At 42.9% G+C, this 19456-nt stretch overlaps 1 protein-coding gene across 1 annotated transcript in view; it reads right to left on the bottom strand.

Moving 5' to 3' along the window:
• The window catches only part of Arhgap42 (Rho GTPase activating protein 42), a 220999-nt gene that overhangs the window by 150341 nt on the left and 51202 nt on the right, over positions 1 to 19456 (bottom strand). The window contains exon 2 of the mRNA XM_052189140.1: positions 18671 to 18766. Coding sequence (XP_052045100.1) covers positions 18671 to 18766 — 96 coding nt within the window. The remainder of the gene's footprint in view (positions 1 to 18670; positions 18767 to 19456) is intronic.

Raw genomic sequence — 19456 nt, 5'->3', positions numbered from 1 at the left:
CAACATATCCATGCAGCATATCCAATGTACAAGAATAAAAATACCAGCTTTTAGTCTTTGACATAGGAAAATCATCAAAAAGATAAGCCAGACATTTCGGAAAGCTATGATAGTTATCCAAACTACTGCCACCTGCATAAAATTTTCCTGGCTGTATTCATTGCTAATCATTCTCCCCTTCCTGCCCATCTGCAGTACATGATAACTGGCAAACAACCAGGAGAGTTTCCCATATAAATTTTATAGTTACAGAAATTTTTGAGGTCACAGATATTGTTTTACACATTCCCTTTATCTCCATAGCACACATCGGAAAAACACATTGGGAACTAGCGAAATCTCTTCTCCAAGTGAGTTTGTGAGTGGCCACGTGAGTATAAAGATTGACGAGGGAAGGCACCAGGTAAATCCCACCCTAGAGAGTGAAGAAGGTTAGTGATGGGATGGACATAATTGCCAAAGACACCCATTTTCTAACATTCCTGAATGTCCAAAATATCTTTTGCCTAACAATATTTTAAGTAGTTTTTAAGCAATTTTTAAGCTAAATTAACCCAACTATTTTTTTAACAAGAATATCTGCTAAGTGTCTGAAGCAAACTGAGAGAAGAGAATCCAGGCGTGGTGGCTCATTCCTGCCTTCCCATCGCTTCAGAGGCTGAGGCAGAGTGTCAGTTGGGGTCTGGCATACATGGTGAACTCAGGACAACCTGAGCTGGAGTGAGGCTTCTCAAAGCCAAACGTGGCTGTAGCTGTGTCTCTGTGGGTAACAACATCTGCTGTCAAGCCTGACGACCTGATTGATTACCCAGGACCCGCAGTATGGAAGTCAAGACAAACTTCCATGGGTGTCCCCTGAGCCCCACGTGGCATATGCACACCTCCCACATACAGATTAAATAGGCAAATAAATGGAATTTAAAAACAAAACAGAACTAGAAAGTAGTGCCCTACTCACTATTGACATGCTTCTATTTAATGTTTCAAGTTCCCTTAGCATGTGCTCTACGTATTCTTAAACCATGACAACAAAATGTTGGGTTAAATTCTTCTTTCAGAAGTCTGTCCTCAATCTGAAACAGTGTCCATCCCAAAGAAAAGCAGAGATCACCAGTTCAGTGGCACATACAGCCACAGCCCACCAGGTCATTTCGCTGGAGTAAGTACAGCCCTAGCAATCTTCCGATGAGCCATAGCCAAGAACCCAGTGAGTCTGGAGGAGAACAGAGTATCTTCAGACGTGTACATCGGTTGGATCTGACTGCTGCAATTACATTGTGAGACTCCAGCAACAATGCCATAATATTACCACATCTTTGCAGCTTGAAAGCAAGAAACGGGGCTGTGAGGTTCCACCTCAGCCCTCTGGTTTTATTTTTACACACAGGAAGAAGACACACCTTGATGATAAGCTGCGGCAGGGGAGTTAGTTCTATGTTCCTAAAACTATCCATACCAAGAAAAATAAAAATAACATCAGTGTAAAAAGTCGATAACTGTATGGTACATGTGTGTCTGTATGTTACAAAACAAAATGACTCTATATGCAGCATGAGCGTTTGTATGTTACAAAGAAGAATGACTCTGCGTGCCACATTCATGTCTGTATGTTACACTGCAGGCACATTCAGGGACTTAGGAGTCATGGAATCCTAAGGAGTTCATGCAGGGAACAACTACTGAGAGGATTTTTTTTCTTTGAATAATTACAAAGCTCAAGGGTAGCTCAGAAGTGCTGTCAGTGGTACAAGGCTTTGACTGCTGATCAATCAAATCTCAGCAGAAAGCAACAAACACAATCTGCTTGCGGCATGCCCGAATAGTGAATACTGTGTCAACAGAACAGGTAGGTGGAGGGGTATTAGAACTGGCCCCTCCTTCCCCATCTGGCATTGGGTATCTTTGGTCTTTGACTGCAAAGAACATCTTCAGGAACAGACCACCCCACCCACTTTGCCATACGGACCATATTTGCAACCACAACTCCAGCTGCTATTTTCTGGAAGCCACAACATCAAATAAGACTTTAAGTTCCACAGAAACCAGCCTGGCAGTGGTGGTGCAAGCCTTTAATCCCAGCACATACGAGGCAGAGGCAGGTGGATCTCTGAAGTTCCAAGACAGCCAGACCTACAAAGACAAACCCTGTGTCAAAATAAAAGTTCCACAGAGACCTATTCCCAAAGCCATTAAGTTGCTTCCTAAAATAACGGTGTGGGGGGGGCAGGGTGCGGGGAGGGGATGGAGGGTAGGTCAGGACAGAAGTATGAATGCCCACTGACAAATGCTGGCAAGTCCACATAAAAACACATTAGCACACAGACATTTTTCTTCTAAGACTTCACAGCCCCTTGGAAACCAAGGTCACACAGGACACACACACACACACACACACACACACAAACAAATGTAGAAAGTATTTTTAAGTAGTTTAATATTATGACATAGTTTTCTAATTAAGTATTAAGTAAAATAAATGCACAGCCTACAGACAAGCAGGATGGTAAAACTGAATGTGCCCTTAAGCTGACCTGGTCCTCCACAGTCAGGAATGCCCTCGTCTGCCCTGGAGTCCACCTTAGGACTTGCCTACTGTGATCACACAGGCTTCATCTGGTCCCCGCTGTCCTCAGATCGAAACCCAGACTCTAAACAGGATCCCTCAAGCAGTCGGTGCTCCCTTGGAGTCCACTAATTATTCTCATGTTTCCCTTGATGCTTCTTTGCCTTCGCCCATATTTCTCAGGTATCTTGCAGGAGTCACAGCCTGCGGACCAGTGTCTTTCTAAATTCCCAACTGGTCTCCTCAGCACCTGGGTTCTGGTACCCCCGAGGTTCACAGGCACCTACATCACTAAGCAGGTCTATCTGTGTGCATGGTTACCATGCCTACCACTGTATATGGGGCTGAGATCTGTAATCCATGACCAAATCTCTCATGCTCCGCTCTTTTCTAGTCCAACTGGAAACTCACAACCATTAACATCTGAGCTTCAGAGAAAATAAAATAAAACGGAAACGTGACCTCTAAGGGGACCTCTGTGGACTGGGGAAGCAGCTCAGACAGGGCAGTCCTTTCTAGAAAGCATAAGCCCTGCATGCCACCACCAAACACGCTAGCCCACAGCAGCATAAAGCTAACCTAGAGGTGAATGCCTGGGATCCGAGCAGCACTTGGGAGGTGAAAGCACAAGGATCTCAAGAGTCATTTTCAGCTACATAGGGAATTTTAGGCCAGCCTGGGTCACATGAGACTATCTCTGGGAGAGAGAGAAAGACAGACAACCAGAAAGACGGGAGGGGGTTGCTGTTACTGCTCTTTATTATCAGTATTGCTTATAAAAATTGAGAAAATACTCTTTTCCTCAAGAAGAGAAGTAACAATGAGTGTTCAGAAATAATGCTCTGCGTTATATTCAATGCTTTTTTCCTTAGTAAACTCTCTGATAATACCTACTTTGAAAGTACCAAGCAGGGGCTGGAGAGATGACTCAGTAAATAGAGCATTTGCTGCGGACCTGAATTTTGTTCCCAGGGACCACGTGGCAGCTCACAACCTCCTGTAACTCCGGTTCCAAGGACTCTAGGGCCCTCTTTCTATCACCGTAGGCTCTGCACTCTGCTGGTGCACATATGAGTGTGCAAAACAAACACATAAAATAAATAAATCTTAGGAAAGAGAAAACGCCCAGCAAAGAAAGTATCTTTTGAGAGTTGTGTGTATGTGCTGGTCTTTTATACATATTTGTCACATGTGATTTATACAAATGTGCAAATGTTAATGATGAATGTGTAGAAATATGAAAAGAGTGACATTTCAATGCCTCACATTTAAACTTCGTTTCAGCTGAGTTTTCTGAGGCATTGTCATACACTTTCTGTGAGTTTCTATGAAATCTTCAAAAGCCCTTCACTTGGCATCTTGCCCAGCATTGTGCTTAGCAAGCCCACAAGTCACAGACTCTGTTTTCTTCCCAAAGACACAGTAAAAGGCTGAACCTCAAGAACTTGATGGAACTTATTGCCATATTTTGGTGCTACACCAACTGTCTAATTTAATGTCCACACGGGGTCTGAAGCACTAGCTTCGTTTCCTATAGGGGAAAGAACGGAAGGCTTGAAGGTGGGATAGCTTGTTCCACAGCCCCACAACAACAAGTGAGTGACAAAGTCGGCATTTAACTTGATCAATTGCACACTCTTCCAGCCAACCATGACTGCAAGGCTGTGGGGACACCAGTGCCAGCCTGCTATCCTGCCAGGTTACCGGAGAGAATCGTCGTCTTTAAAGGCGACAGTCCTGGGGTCATTGCTCACCAAGGGTGACTAGGAACCAAGCCAGGAGGATGGCCAACCCCTCAGGAACTTGTTGACAACAATCACCCACTTCAGTTTAGCACACACACCCTGCTCAGCGGACACACACCCTGCTCGGCGGACTGCCATCAGAACTAACGTCCCACCAAGCATTCCTTCACGTTCTGCAGTGGCATTCCTGCCCCTTGTCGTCTTCCAGCAACCCCCTGCACAAGCCTTCACATCCTCCTCCCCGCCCAGCCTCACTGTTCCACAACCTCCCGTCAGCTGTAACCTCCGGGCTGTGACCCACAAGGACACTAACAGTTCAAGTTATCTAACCCTTTGGTTTGTGTTTCCGGGAATCCTGCTATTCAACCCTAGTTTACTCCAGATCTTGTTTCCCACAGTGGCTATCTCAAAAGAATGTTCCTTCTCAAAACCCAACCCAAAACTTTCCCTCATTCTCCCCAGATGCCCTGGTGTCCTGTTCCACACAGAGACATCATGGAGTCCTGATCAGTACTGTCCACTCTTCCATTGCTGGCTCTTCCTCTCATTGCCCTGCAAATGTTGTTTCTTGTTTCCCTCTTCCCCCTCTTTACATAACCACCTTTCCTTCACACCCTGTCACCTTTCCTCTCTATTGCTGTGATAAAGCATTCCAAGAAAACGCAAATTAGAGGAAGAAAATGGTTTGTTCCAGCTTACACATTACAGTCCATTACTGAAGGGAAGGGAGGCAAGACTCAAGCAGGAAACGGAAGCAGAGACCACAGAGGAAGGCTGCTTGCTGGTTCTAAAAGGCTCATGAACTGCTAGCCTTCCTTACACAGCCCAGAGCCACCTGTCCAGGGAATGGGACCACCCACTGTGCACTGACAAGCCTTAGAGACAGATCAACCTGAGCACAGCAATCCTTCAGACCCCGCCCCCTTCTAGATTCTAGACAGTAACACTAAGTACACACAGCTACCGTTCCTTCCCCTTGATCTAGATCCTAACATGAAGCAACCTACTTTCTAAAGCATGTAGGAAGTACAAGACGACACAGGGTAGATTTAAGGGGATTTAAAACTATTGCTCACTGTATCTCAGGAGGAAGCCACTCATGAGCATACAAACCTGTCAGAAGGGTAAACTGAGGCAAATCGGCTTAACAGCCTTCACAAGTCATAAAACTGATGATATACAGTTATACTTTTTAACTCCAATTAGCTCACCAAAATGTAGGCACTTGCCCATTTTAACAGGAGTAACCCCAAGTCTTTATCCTAAGTTTAACAAGTAAAAGTGATGATTGGGAATTTCCAACAGGATTTTTTTTTTTGAATCTCAAACAATATGTTTCAAGACCTAGCTCACAATTAATGTTTCACTCATCGGTACCCATGCCATATAACCACTTAAATGTGGCTATAATTCCTCAACAGCTCAACTGAAGGATTATCTTCACTTCCCCCCTCTACACATCTGGTCAGCAAATGCCAATTTCTCCCCTCTGTCTCTATCCATACTCAAAAATGTCTCACCTCAGCATCAGGGACTGTAACCCATTTTAAACTCGGAAGCATGAGCATCTGTAGGGACCAGGTTGCAGGTAAGCGGTGGAGCATTTGCCCTGAATGTAAAGCACCAATTCTCCATTCCAAGCATCACAGCAGCACATAAACATCTTCCTACAAGGCTCCATTGATTTGCCACTTTACAGAATCTCTGACAGGTAAATAAATTCCATCTTTCATATTATAAGCAATATGTGTGGCTTCCATGATATAGACATAAGCACCTGGTTGCTTATATCAATACAGGGCACTGGAATTTCTAGTCTTAGTGTTTTGATTTTGAAAATATTAAACATTCTCATATTCTATATTTCTTTTCTTCACATCTATGCCCCATCTGCATCTCATGTGAGTGTTGAGACTGAAATCAAATGACGTCCTCTATTGTTAAATCCTGGTGTTCCCAGCCTCCAGTCCCTTCTCTCGAAATTTTGTTTACACTTTACCTGAAACACTCCCTTCAATCCCAAGCCAGGACAAAATGTGCCTTCCATACCTTCCCAATTTGAAAGTCTAGTATTGTTACAATCCTAGGAAATTTTTACAGCATCCACATTTCATATTTATTCTATGGGCATACCTGGAACAAAATCTTCTCTCAGGCATCAAATGGAAGCAACCAGACTTCTCTCTGAGCATATGTCCTGTATAGTGTTGGTCACTCTACCAGTGTAGTCCCAGAGACCATATCTCTCCAACCCAGTTATCACCAAATCTTCTTCTGTGCAAACAACCAATTGATTAAAGTAGAATCATATCTTTATGATCCTGGGCAGAAGCCCCCAGAGATATTCTAGGGAGAAACTGTGGCCTTCCTGTGTTGTTAATCCCTTGACTTTTGTCACTTAAATGGATTGATATACATTGCACAAAAATACAAGACTATTTTTTCTCTTTCAAAAATGGGTGAATCTTCTCTCCAGGCTAGAGGACAGCCTCATCTGCTAAACAAGTTCTATGCCAGCCAGAACTGCATAGGAAGACCTCATCTTAAGAATAAAAGGAATAGGTCCTTAATTTCCATTTTCCTTGACTCTGGCTTAAAGAAAAAACAGTTTCTATAACAAAAAGTGGAAATAAACAGGTGCCCAGGTTTCCTGTTCCCAAAGAAGGACCAATTGGTCTGTCTGAAAGTTAAATTTACACCCGTTCTAACCTTTGGCTCAGTCTTTCTCTAAATTACAGGGCGGCTTCAGGCATGGGGAGAAGGAAATTAGATACTGTTCCCCTACTCCCAGGATCTCAACAAAGTGTAATAAATCCATTTCCCTTCTACAATTTCTCTTTCCTAACTTTTTTTAAAGTGCAGAGAAAATAGGTAGTTGGTTTTAGACCTAAGTGTCTAGTAACAGCTTCCCACAGCTGAGTCAGACTCTGAGGATCAAGATAAATTCAAGGCTTGGAGACCTCTCCATCTTGGGGCATAGACTACTCATTTTATTCTGGTGAAAGGCAATCTGGACATTTCTGAGGCTGAAGATAAAATAAAATGAATGTTTTGTGTGAAGTTCAAACTATGGCTAAGTAGTAAACAATGTATAGTATCATAGGCTTATTTTCATTGAGCTGGCTCTTGGAGAGCCTGCTATCTTGCTTTGCTTAGGGTTTGTTGGGGACTAAACTTGGGGTTTTGTGCATGCTAGAGAAGCATGAAATTTTACTTTCTGAAACTATTCTGCACTTTGGTAAGATCTGTAAAATTCTTTCTTACTTCTGTTATTGAGACTTCGGTTACTATTCTGTATACCTCTGTAGCGAAGAGCACGTTCACTTGAGGTCCAAGATACCAAACATGATCTCAAAGCTTTTCTCTGCAGCGCCAGGAAAATCACCCAGAAGTGCATGCTTGATGAAGAAGCGTCTCCGAACTGCACCTCTTGTTTCCTGGCCACATGGTAGAGACAGATAACCAGGACTTCTGATTTGAAGTCTGTTAGTCAACTGTGCTCTCCTGTTTTAAGCTCCTCCCTCTGTGCTGCTTCTTCTCCCTCGCCATTTTCTCCTTCGTGACGGGCAAGTTTATCTATATATTTTCCACCAACTCCCATGAATTTACTTTTCGTCTGTTTTACATGCTGATGTTTCCAATTTGGGACTGCAAACCCCTCAGAGCTCTCTAAGGATCTATTGAGTAACTAGCAAGTGAACTTGCAGTCTGTGCTCAGGACCCAGGAGACTAAGGCTGCTTCAGGGAGCTGCTGCAGTGTTCAGCAAGTGATACTCCTTTAATATGCTGATGTTGGAATAAATCATTTTTTAAAAAATTTAAATAAAAATAAAGAAATTCCAGAACAAAAGAAGGAGAAGGAAGAGGAGGAGGAGATATTCAAGAACTAATGTGTTTGACAATGTCCCAAGGAGGCCCAAAATTTTGCAAATATAATATGCATTTAAATAGTAAAACAGTGATCATTCAAAAAATAAACTGACATTGGGAATCTATAAAATCACAGCGACACTCCTGTGACAAATAGTTTCTAACCACAGTAGGTCATGCAAAGCCTCAACTCTCTAGCCTCATGACCATAAAGGACAAAAGGAATGATAACTAGAAAACCTTAAAGGCATATAACTTCCAGACAGAGATGCATAAACTATGCACAAGAAAGCAACTGTGGCGTAACACTATCTTGGACAGTTGCATCAAAAGTTGATGGCAGAGTTTCTGCTCCAGTCAGCAGCAGTGAAGTTAGACTTCACAAGTGGATGAGGAAGTCACCAATAAAAGCGGTCTTTTAAGTGAATGTTTGAGAAACTCTCATAACAAAACTGCAGACCACACCTGTCTCCTGCACAAACTTTGACTTGCTGAAAAGCACCTATCTTGGGAACTGGAAGGACAGCTCAGAGGTCTGCTGAGAGGTCAGCTGAGAGGTCAAGGGTGCACCCTGCTCTTTCAGAGGATTAGAGTTTGGCTCCTAGCACCCAATGTAGGTTGTTCACACTGTCTCTAATTCTTCTTGTCTCTCAGGGCACTTGCAGGCATGTATATAGACACACACATGCACATAAATTAAAAAAAATAGTACATGTTAGTAGGCAAAAATCTGAAAGATGATGAAGTTCTTCTTTTTTGTTGGTTTTGTTTTGTTTTGTTTTTGTTTTGTTTTTGTTTTGTTTTGTTTTCCAAGACAGGGTTTCCCTGGCTGTCCTGGAACTCACTCTGTAGACCAGGCTGGCCTCGAACTCAGGAACCTGCCTGCCTTTACCTCCTGAGTGCTGGGATTACAGGAGTGCACCACTGCTGCCCAGCTAAGACTATGAAGTTCTAAGAAAACCATATGAGTTCCATCTCCTAAGACCAACATAGTCATAACACACAACCTGTGAGGGTCTCATGGTGCCTCTTCACAGTATGAGTGCATATAGCCAATATCGAGAATTTGAGACAGCCTATCCCAGCCAATTGTGTTCTGGACCTGCATCCAGAAAACAGTAAAGTAAAACACTGTGAGCAGGCTAACCTGTGGCAGTGGTCTTACATTCTCCATAAGGCTGCCACCCTACCCTCTGAGATACCAACATGGCCACCTGAGCTCTCTGATGTGGCTTCAGTGTCTTTAGGTTAACGATTCCCAGATGCACCTCCCCAGGCCCTGCATACACACTTTCAATTGCCCTCCTCCGTCCCACCTCAGGTCTTCTATACAGTTTCAAAAGTCTTTTACAAGCTCTTGGTCTGAAATGTTTGTTCCTCAGCTTGTGGTACAATCTGGGGTTGGGGTGGGGGGTACGGAACCTCAGGAGGTGGTGAGGGTTTAGAGAATACTTCACCAGGGGGAGGTCGGTCATTAGGGGTTACAGGCCGGCCCTTGATCCCCAGCCCTCCGTTTCATGATCCACCATGAAGTGAGGAGCCTGCCCCACATTCCTACTGCTGTGAGCTCCATGTGCTTTCCCTTCCTGGGCTGTCAGACCGAGCGAGACCTTCTCAATCTGTCAGCCACACTTATCCTGCTCCCGATGAGCTGTTTCTGTCAGTCTGTAAAAGCAGTTCTATATGGCTGCCATATCTTCCCTTCTGAGGGTAAGAGATGCTTTCCCTCTTCTGTTGTCGCTTCTCTACGCTGCTTTAGGCAGCAGCAGCTGTCTCTGAGAAGGCTTCCTTCCGCTTCTGTCCTACCCAGCCAGGACTCATCTATCTTGGATGTGGTCTCAGCACAATGGAAGTTGCTCCTGTAGCATTTGCCACACTCAACAGAACTCTGATTTCATGGTAACTTTTACTGTTGTTTTCCCCAGTGATAAAATAAATATAAAAGACCCAAGCCAGGGAGGGAACCTCAGTCCCAGCTGCCTGTTAACTTCTTATGAATAATGACTTTTACAGACAGGAAATGCAAGCACGGGCAAGCTCAGTGGAGAGAAAGCTACAAAGCAGGTTTCTGACTCCAATAGTGCCGCTCTGGCATCTGGCACTGAGAGAAGGCAGGCAGGGAAACAACCATCCTATTATTGTCCCCAGTGTGCCATAGCTGCCGCCACACTCCCAAGCTTCAAGCAGGCGAGTTTGGGCGGGTCAGGCCACCCAACTTTTTGACTCCTCTGTTCTTGGCTAAGAAAGCACCAGGGATATTGGGTAAACAATAAATCTTTGAAGAGATGAGTTTGTATCACCAAGGTTTGCAGACACTGCACGTTGCTGCACTCTGTTTTAGCTGACCCTGCAATTATTTCTTCTTTTGCTGAGATTATTTTCGTGACATTGTTTAGACATTAGACTATTTAGACATTAACCTGTCTAAATAGGCCTTCTTAAAGTCATATGTTGTCAGGGAAGGAATATTGCAACTGTCTCACCTTTGAGTCAACTCATTACATTCAGGCAAAAGCTTGGGTCACCCTCCTCCGCCCTGTCCCCAGGGGTATGTACGCAGCTTAAAATAGAACAGGCAATGCATAACAAAAGAACAGAAAACCAACTTCAATTCTGCTTTGAATGTTTTTTCATGTTTACAAACATTAGGAAATGCATGTTTCTAAACACATATGTAACAATTGTATGCATGTGCATACATATGTAGGTGCCCACATGTGTGTAAAGTACTTCCTCAAATTTAGAATTCCATACCTTAAAAATCATATTAGACATGTTTAAATATTAGAAAAGGTCTCACTGGATGTCCTTAGCTAGTCTTAAACTCACAATCCTCTTGTGTTGGTGGCCAAATTAGCTAGGCTTACTAAATGTGCCACCATGCCTAATTAGTTTGTCTATAGTTTGACTGTAAAGTTCTGTTTAGCTATCTTTGAGGTGCTTATTTCTTTGATTACAAATAGCACTTCAGTGCACTGAGAAGGTGCAGAAACTGGTGTCTAACTTATTTCCTTGAAACAGCTAGGGGAGACAGCTGGAGCCTCTGTAGGATAAACTTAAACTTATCAGTAGATAAGACCATGACAGAAAAATGACTTCAGGGGACTCATGCATATCAATAAGATAAAACAATAACCAAACAAAGTAAGCACAACAAACCCACCTTTTATTCAGGTTTGTGACATTGCAAGTTTTCTGAGTCATTTTCTTTTATTGAACCCCAAAATTAAGAAAAGTAAACTAAATTTTAAACTTCAAATAAACTCCAGTTTCTTAAAATACACATGAGCCAAGACTTAGAGTCAAGCCCTGGAGAGGACTGGAATACCAAGGCCCTCTGTGGCTACACAGACACCTTCAGGGCAGTGTGTACTACATGAGAACTTGTCTAAAAGAATATAAAACTATCAAGGTAAGACAAAATAAATAAAATATAAATCTGACAACATGCTCTTACTAAAGTAGCACTCTCTCACTAGCGTAGAGTTTCCTGCTAGGAAGTGCTCTGCTGTTTCCAGCCTTATTTGTGGGTGGTTTCTGTGCGGGTACAAAAATAGGGATGGTTTAAAAAAAGGAGAGATGGAAAACAATAATTCAATTGTCTGACTGAGAGCTATTAAAGAGTAAAATATGCTTCCTCCAGAGTTCAAAAGAAAATGTTATTTGTATAAACAATCCCAGCTTTTGGACCTGTTCCACTTTCGGGATACTTCCTGCTTCGCAGAACCACTCTTAAGTGGGCTGTAATGATGGTTTGTAAAACCTGACAGACCGTCTTTCAAATCAGCAAATGAGGAGGGATTCTTTTTCCTTAGATTTAATAAAGTTTCAGAGGTCTCCTTAGAAAACTTGCACTTCATAGTATCACTGTCTGTGGTTTATGACATTGTTTAAAAAGAGATCCCAAATCAACAATAGCAGGCGGAGGCCCAAGCAGCCAGAAAATGCCCAAGACAAGGTTCATGGCTTCAGAGAATGCCACTCGCTGTCCGTTAGCAATCCTAAGAGCAACTGTGTGGGTGTCGATGAGTGGGCGAGTATTTGAAGTTGGTAACCAAATTCTAAAGAAAACAGTTAACTCTTTTCAATAATTTAACCTATAGTTTGGAAGAAAAGTGGGTTCTTAAGTAGACGATGCTCTGGATTTATAATAGATGGAATATTTATATTAATTCTTCTTCATGTGTACGTCCATGTAGTGCCTCTGTGTGTCCTCATGCGTGTGTGTGTGTGTGCATGCCCATGTACTGTGTATGTCTGCATGTGCAAGCCCCAAGGTTAACGTTAGGAATGTTCCTACACTATTCTTAGACTGTTTTCTTTGAGTCAGGGTTTCCCCACTGACCCCAGGGCTTGGCTAGTTTCTTTAGTCAACTTTCTCAGAGATGCACCTTCTGCATCTTCTGCAGCTGGGATTTCATTTCTGTGGGCCTTTGGCACTGGAACACTAGTCTTGCTTGTGGAGCAAGCCTTTTAGCTGCTGAGCTGTATCCTCAGCCTAAGTCGGTCCACCTTCATCAGCTCTCTATCTCTGAGTTTCTACCCTGCAGAAGAATTCTCTCACAACACAGAGTTGAAAGCGGAAGCTTTTCCAACTGCCTCACTGAGAAACGCCTTCCCTTGGCAACCGGAGACCAATCTTCCAGAATCACTCAGACTCCTGACTTGAACTCACTATAGAGTCCCTTTGCTGCTTTATCACATGGGCAGGCCCTCGGTCTCAAGGAGATAGCAAACAATACATATTTATACTTGCTTAGAACAATGTTGACTCAAACACACCCACTAAGCTGGGTGTGGTGGTACACACCTGTAATCTCAACCCGTGGGAGGTTCAGGCAGGCAGATCCGGATTTCATTCTTAGCCATAGAGCAAGTTCAAGGCCAGCACAGAGTATGTGAGACCCTGTCTCAGACAAAAGGAGGGTGAGGGACATAACTCAGGAGGTGAAGCGCTTAGGGAAATGGCTCAGGAGGTAAAGAACTTTGCCTTATAAGTCTGTGGATCCGAGTTCCATCTCTGGGACCAAGAAAACATGGAATAAGAGAACGAATTCCATGATAATCTTCAATTTTAACATGGTATCCTATGTTTTTCTACAATTGTATCAGAAATTTTTTCCACATAATTCTTCGTGTTTATCATAAAATGTTGTTACTTCCTTTTTCAATAAAAAAATGAAAAAACAAAACAAAACAAAGAAAAAGAGAACCAATTCCATAATGTACTCTGATAGCAAATAGAGCTGTTTATCTTAAACTTAACAGCTGCAGTCTTGTTTTTCACCAAAGTCTCCTGAAGACAGAACAAAAAGAACCAAAACTGTATACGACCATCCAAAACAACGACAGCTATATACCAAAACTTGGCTCAGGGTCAACTCCTCCACGAAAGCACATACATAGACTGTTTTTGAAGACAACAGGTTCGTCATTCTAGACAAGTAGACACTAATGTAACCTTGTTATTCTGAGCACACATTTGCACTCAAAACATAGCTAAATACAACAACAGAAATATACTAATCAGATCAGAAATAGCTAGATGGTTATCACAAAAACACATTCTGCTCTGACTCACCCAAATGGCTGGCTCTTTTCTCCATTAAGGGTTTGGCATGATCCTTAGTTGGCAGGTGGCTATGAGTTACCTATCTCCAATGCAAGAGTGTTCTATTTAGGTGTGTCTAACTGAATGACATCTTCACTTAAATAATTTTCTAGCAAACTGACTATTTTTGGTAAAAATCTGTCTCTTGAATGCAAGTGTCACCTCTTCCCAGACTTTCTTAGGAGTCTCTGAGAGATATCCACAGGACACTGCATCCTTACTAAAGCTGTTTATGCACACCACACATGCACTACAATATGCTTTTCAGACTGGTTAGAACACATAAACTTTGCCTGGCTCACCTTGACTAAAAATATCTGAATTTCTTTAAAGTCTAAACTTTCATATATATATATATATATATATATATATATATATATATATATATATATATATATATATATATATATATATGAAATGGAGTAAATACTAAAGTAAAATATGAAAGTGCACAGGATTCATTATCCTATATGTTCAAGTGCTTAATTAACTTGTAAGACTACCCACATCATAGGTAATAGGTAGACTCACAGTAATATCTTTGAACTTTCAAATATTCGAACCAAACCACTGTAAACAGTTTTCAATTGAATAAGACTGTCTTCTGTATACAAACTTTTCTTCTTACTTGTCTTAAAGGTGTGTATATAACTCCTATTGGAATATGGTCAATTCCAGCATGTGTAGATACCAGGAATACCATTGCAAAGGGTACTGTGCTTTTGCAGTGCTTGGAAAATATTACTGCATAGTAATAGATCATAGCAAAATAACTGTGCACTTTTTTCCTAACTTACCCTATAAATACATCACTTGGGAGAGGTTGACACCTCCCACTACACTAACGTCTAACCTCCAGATTCCCAACTCCGCCTTCTCAACTCAGAGCTCCTCCGTAGCACACAAAGTGTGCACTTTGAGCAGCAGTTAGAAAGCCACCCGGATGGGCTCAGCAGGCTGCTTCCACTCATGCAGTGCTACATGCAGCAGGTACACCAGTGAATGCGAGCCAAAGCCCTCAGCTACCTACCCGTGGTGCAGAGGAGCAATGGCTTCTAGCTGTTTGGGGTGTGAAGGTGTATGCATAATAGAATGCTCTGTTTGGAACTAGAGAACAGGAGAGTCCTCAAGAAGTCCCCACTGGGTCCTGCATGAGTAATCCCAGTTTGTTTTGTTCCAAACCATGTCACACTGCCAATCAACAGCAAAAAAGAAAAGAAGTCCAAAGGGTGTGAGTGTAGGCAGCAGGTGGGGATTTCTGGGCCGGATACTGAGGTCCTCACTGAGCAGACTCCGCAGCAGCAGAGCTTTCACAGACTAAGAAGCTAGGCTGCCGTGCACAGGAACCTCCTCTCCCATAATCAAGGTCTGAACATGTCTCCTTCCACCACGGACACGTGACAGTCCTGCCGTCCTGCCTCCTGCTCCCACTCTCCTCACAAACAGAAAGTCTGCCACCTCCGTGACTACACATCCCCTCACACGCTGCTCACTGAGGAGAGATCTTTCTGTTGTTGCTGGTAATCCGTCAGATTTTACGTTTATACCATGGCTCAGTCTCAAGATAGTTGTGGCTGAAGCTGTCTGGGCCATTACTCAGTTGCTGAACTAACCACAGCTCACTCCTCTCTCTCTGTCTCTCCTTCCTCCCCCTACACCCCCTCTCTCTTTGTTTTTTGTTTTGTCATTTTGTTTTGTTTTGAGACAGGGCCTGTCCTGTGTAGACCAGACTGAAGTCAAATTCACAGAGCTCTGCCTTACCTTCAAATTGCTAAAGGCATTCACTGCCACCCCTAAGCTCTGTTTATTTTATTCCTTTCTGTTGTTGAATTGAAGAAAAAAGGAGACTAAATAAAGAAACTTGTCCTGGATCGTCAGTGAGTTCAGGATAGGACATGAAGTGCTGTACCTTTCCCTGCAGAACTAGGGCTACTGGGCGCATGCCAGGTCATCCATTCCCTTCCACCTCAGTATCGCCACGCCCCAGACTGGGGTGTGCACCTCTCTCAGTCCCCTGCCCATGGAAACAGTTTGGGATAACCTCATAATTCTCATCTATCAAAGACTAATCAAAGTGTTCTAGTACCCGCAGAATTTATTTTAAAATCTTTACACTGCACTTGGAGACTAAGCTAAAATAGTTACATGCTGGGTGAGTAACATAAATGAATTTACTATAGTTTTACATTAGTTGTTATCAGTGGTTATAGAAATAATTTCTGCCTATAAGATGCCATTTTACTCAGGACTGGGAATATAGCTCAGTGGTCAAACTCAGTGAAAGTCTGCATCCCATCTTCAGTAGCACAAGCACACAGCGTGGGGAAATCAAGGCGGGGGGGGGGGGGGGTCATGGGAGTGGGTTGTGTGGAGGAGCATATTCTTGGAGGCAGGGGGTGAGAGGACGGGTTGGGGGTTTTCGGGGAGGGGGAAAACCGGGAAAGGGTATAACATTTGAAATGCAAATGGAGAATATATTCAATTAAAAAAAGAAAGAAAAGCAGCTTGTACATAATGCAGAAGTCTCTCGATGCACAATTGTCAAGCAGCATTCAGTACTTCGTCACCCTCCTCATCTCTCACTTATTATCTTATCCCCAGAGCCCTTAGACAGAATATGATCACCCATTGGCAGCGGACATTAGGCCTTCGCCTGCTGGGCAATGCACACCTTTCCAATCTAATCTACAAACAAGCAGAGCACAGCACTGTATGTTTAGTTATACTGGAAAGACTCAAACAGATGAGAGATTGCGTTCCCCACTAGCCTGGGTAGATACCTAGTGCCTGCTTGGAAGGCTGCAAAGTGCATGACTAAGACCTTGCCTCTGCAGCTCCCACATTCCTCAAGTGTGACTTCAAGAAAAGCCTTACTGGAAAGAAAGCTACAGACTACACAGACAGTTGTTGCATGCATTCTTAGCAGTCACAGTAAGAGAAAATCTGGAGCAAACTCTACGTACTCAGGATACCATTTTATTAATTTCTGTGGCTCATGTGAATGAACCAGATGGAATAAAGTCACCAAATTAAATGGTGTCTGTACAAACTCAGAAGTATTGCATAATCACTTGCAAAGGAAAAACTACTAATAATGTGTTTCATTCTATTAGAAACACATAGAAAATTGAAGGTTCCTTAAATCATATCTCTAAGAAAGTGTCTCTGATGGGGTTAGCCTAAGTCAAAGGCCAACCAAGACTTACATGAAGGAGCCTGGCTTTTGCATTCATAGAATTTAGTTTTATAACTAAGTTAAAACTAATACAACTGAGTATTGTTTTCCTAAATAGTAATGCTTGTGTGTCATTATTCTAGTAATATACTCTAGGCTTTATCTGGCTGTGTTAGCTGCCAGATAAATGTAAATAAGCCAGAAGTGGTCTGGAGAGATGGCTCAGCAGTTAAGAGCACTGACTACCCTTCCAGAGGTCCTGCGTTCAAATCCCAGCAAGCACATGGTGGCTCACAACCATCCGTAAGGAGATCCTATGTCCTCTTCTGGTGTGTCTGAAGACAGCAACAATGTACTCACATATATATATAATTAATCTTTAAAAAAGAAGAAGCCAGAAGCAAGTGGGACAGCATACATGAGCACACCGACAACCTAGTGGTGTGATCTCCATCAGTGTAACAAGAAGTGAGCAGACAGTTTCAGCGGATGAGGGAACCTGACCATTCCTGCTCAGGCTTCCCACTCATCCTCAGGATGAAGGAGGGGACGGGTTGTTTGGTGTTCATGTAGCAAGCAGGTCTCTCGTCACTTCTATGTACTCCCCAAGAGTCACAAGTGACTTTCCATGCTAGTCTGAACCAAGAAGAACCATCTGCAGACCGAGGTACCAGCCATAACCAGGCCTCCCACACACCTAAGCATCAGCTCACCAGCTGAGCACCGGCTTGCCTTGCACTCGTAAAGCCCTGGGTTTCATCCAGATACCATGTAAACCAGGAATTTAAGGTCATCTTGCCTACCTAGTAAGTTGAAGGAAATCTGGTATACATAAGAAGTGCTCTCAAAACTTTTCCAAAAACAAAATATACTGTCTGCCTGAGAGTTGTTTAACCTGAGCTGTAATCTGTTAGAACACTAGTTCAACATATCATGACTAAATGTGCTTTGTTTTCTTTCTAAACAAATGCTAGTATTAGCCAAGAATTCAGCATTAATATATATATTAATTAAAAAAGAAAGGTAGCTCTTAAATCCTATACCACATATATTGAGTACAGGCTCAGCCTGTGTTTGAAGACAGAGGCAAACAATGTTATCACTATTTTCTCAAAGTGCTGACCTGAGTTGGAATGATTAAATAATTTCCACATGGGGGGGGGAACAGTCAATTAAGAAATGATTTGTACCCTATAAGAAGAACAACAATATCAACCAAGCAGACCCCCCAGAGCGCCCAGAGTCTAAGCCGCCAACCAAGGAGTACACATGGCCCTGGCTGCATTTGTAGCAGAGGATGGCCTTGTCAGACATCAATGGGAGGAGAGGTCCTGGGTCCTGTGAAGGCTCGATAGATGCCCCAGGATAGGACATTCCATGATAGGGGAATCCAGGGCAGGGAGGTGGAAATGGGTTGGTGGGTGGATAAACACCCTCATAGAAGCAGGGAGGGGAATAGTAGAGGGGGACTTGGGAAGGGGGGGACGGGTAAGGGAATAACACTTGAAATAAAAATAAATTAAAATTAAAAAAAGAAAATACCTGCCATGAAAAAAAAAGAAATGATTTGTAATACATTTTCACAGAAACTCACTATCACACTTTCAGTTTTATTAAAATCAGAAGTGATTCTAAATATCCATGACTTAGCTATGTGCGACGTCTATGTGATTTCAGTGAGTCAACATGTGGACCCCAGTACTCACCAATACTGATTTCATCATCAGTTTCTGCATCTCCGATACATTCAAACTGGAAGTCTTGCAGAGACTGGGAGAACTTCTGTACAGCCATGGACAGATCTGCAGTGAAGAGAGACCCATTGTAAGGTGAGGCACTTCAGAAAATCAAAGGAGAACATGTTTTTAAAATATGAGCTTGGCGAACTGAAGAAAATATGACGAGACTACTAAACAGCTACATGCTTTAGGATCTGAAACTGCCCCCTTGATCCTTCAAGACAAGAGTGGGGTCAGCAGATTACCTGAGAGCCTCTATCAGGGAATGGACACTCACACGTCATAAATGAGACATTTATTTGAAAACAGAAGGAATTCATGAGAGGTGACTAGCAGGGCTGAGAAGACGTTGAATGGTGGATAAGACGAGCTCCATGCGCCCTGTGAGAAAGGAAGGAATGGTTTTACCCAGTGGATTAAGGTGCCCAAGGGGAACTTGGCCTGGGAGGCTGTTTACAAAGAATTTTGTGATTTATTGGAGACCTGAGAAAACACACTCCCATTCAGGCTTCAATCCAAACAAGGATCTAAGTGGAAGGTCAGAAAGGGAAGTCATCTTTAGTCCGGGAGTGAAGAATGAAGTACCTTCAATGCCTGACCCCAAAAAGAAAACTTGGATGCATTTCTAGTCCTGAGCTGGGCTGCCTGGATTGGAAGCCACGCCCCTCCACTGGCTGGCTATGTTATCTTGGGCTATTTGCTGAACTGCTCTAGGCTTTGTTTCCTGCTATTATATGGAAAACTGGAATAATA

This window comes from Apodemus sylvaticus, chromosome 7 (genome assembly GCF_947179515.1).
Source record: "Apodemus sylvaticus chromosome 7, mApoSyl1.1, whole genome shotgun sequence".
Classification (NCBI taxonomy): domain Eukaryota; kingdom Metazoa; phylum Chordata; class Mammalia; order Rodentia; family Muridae; genus Apodemus; species Apodemus sylvaticus.
The sequence above is the reverse complement of the archived record's forward strand: the minus strand, read 5'-3'. Positions and strand labels throughout refer to the sequence as shown.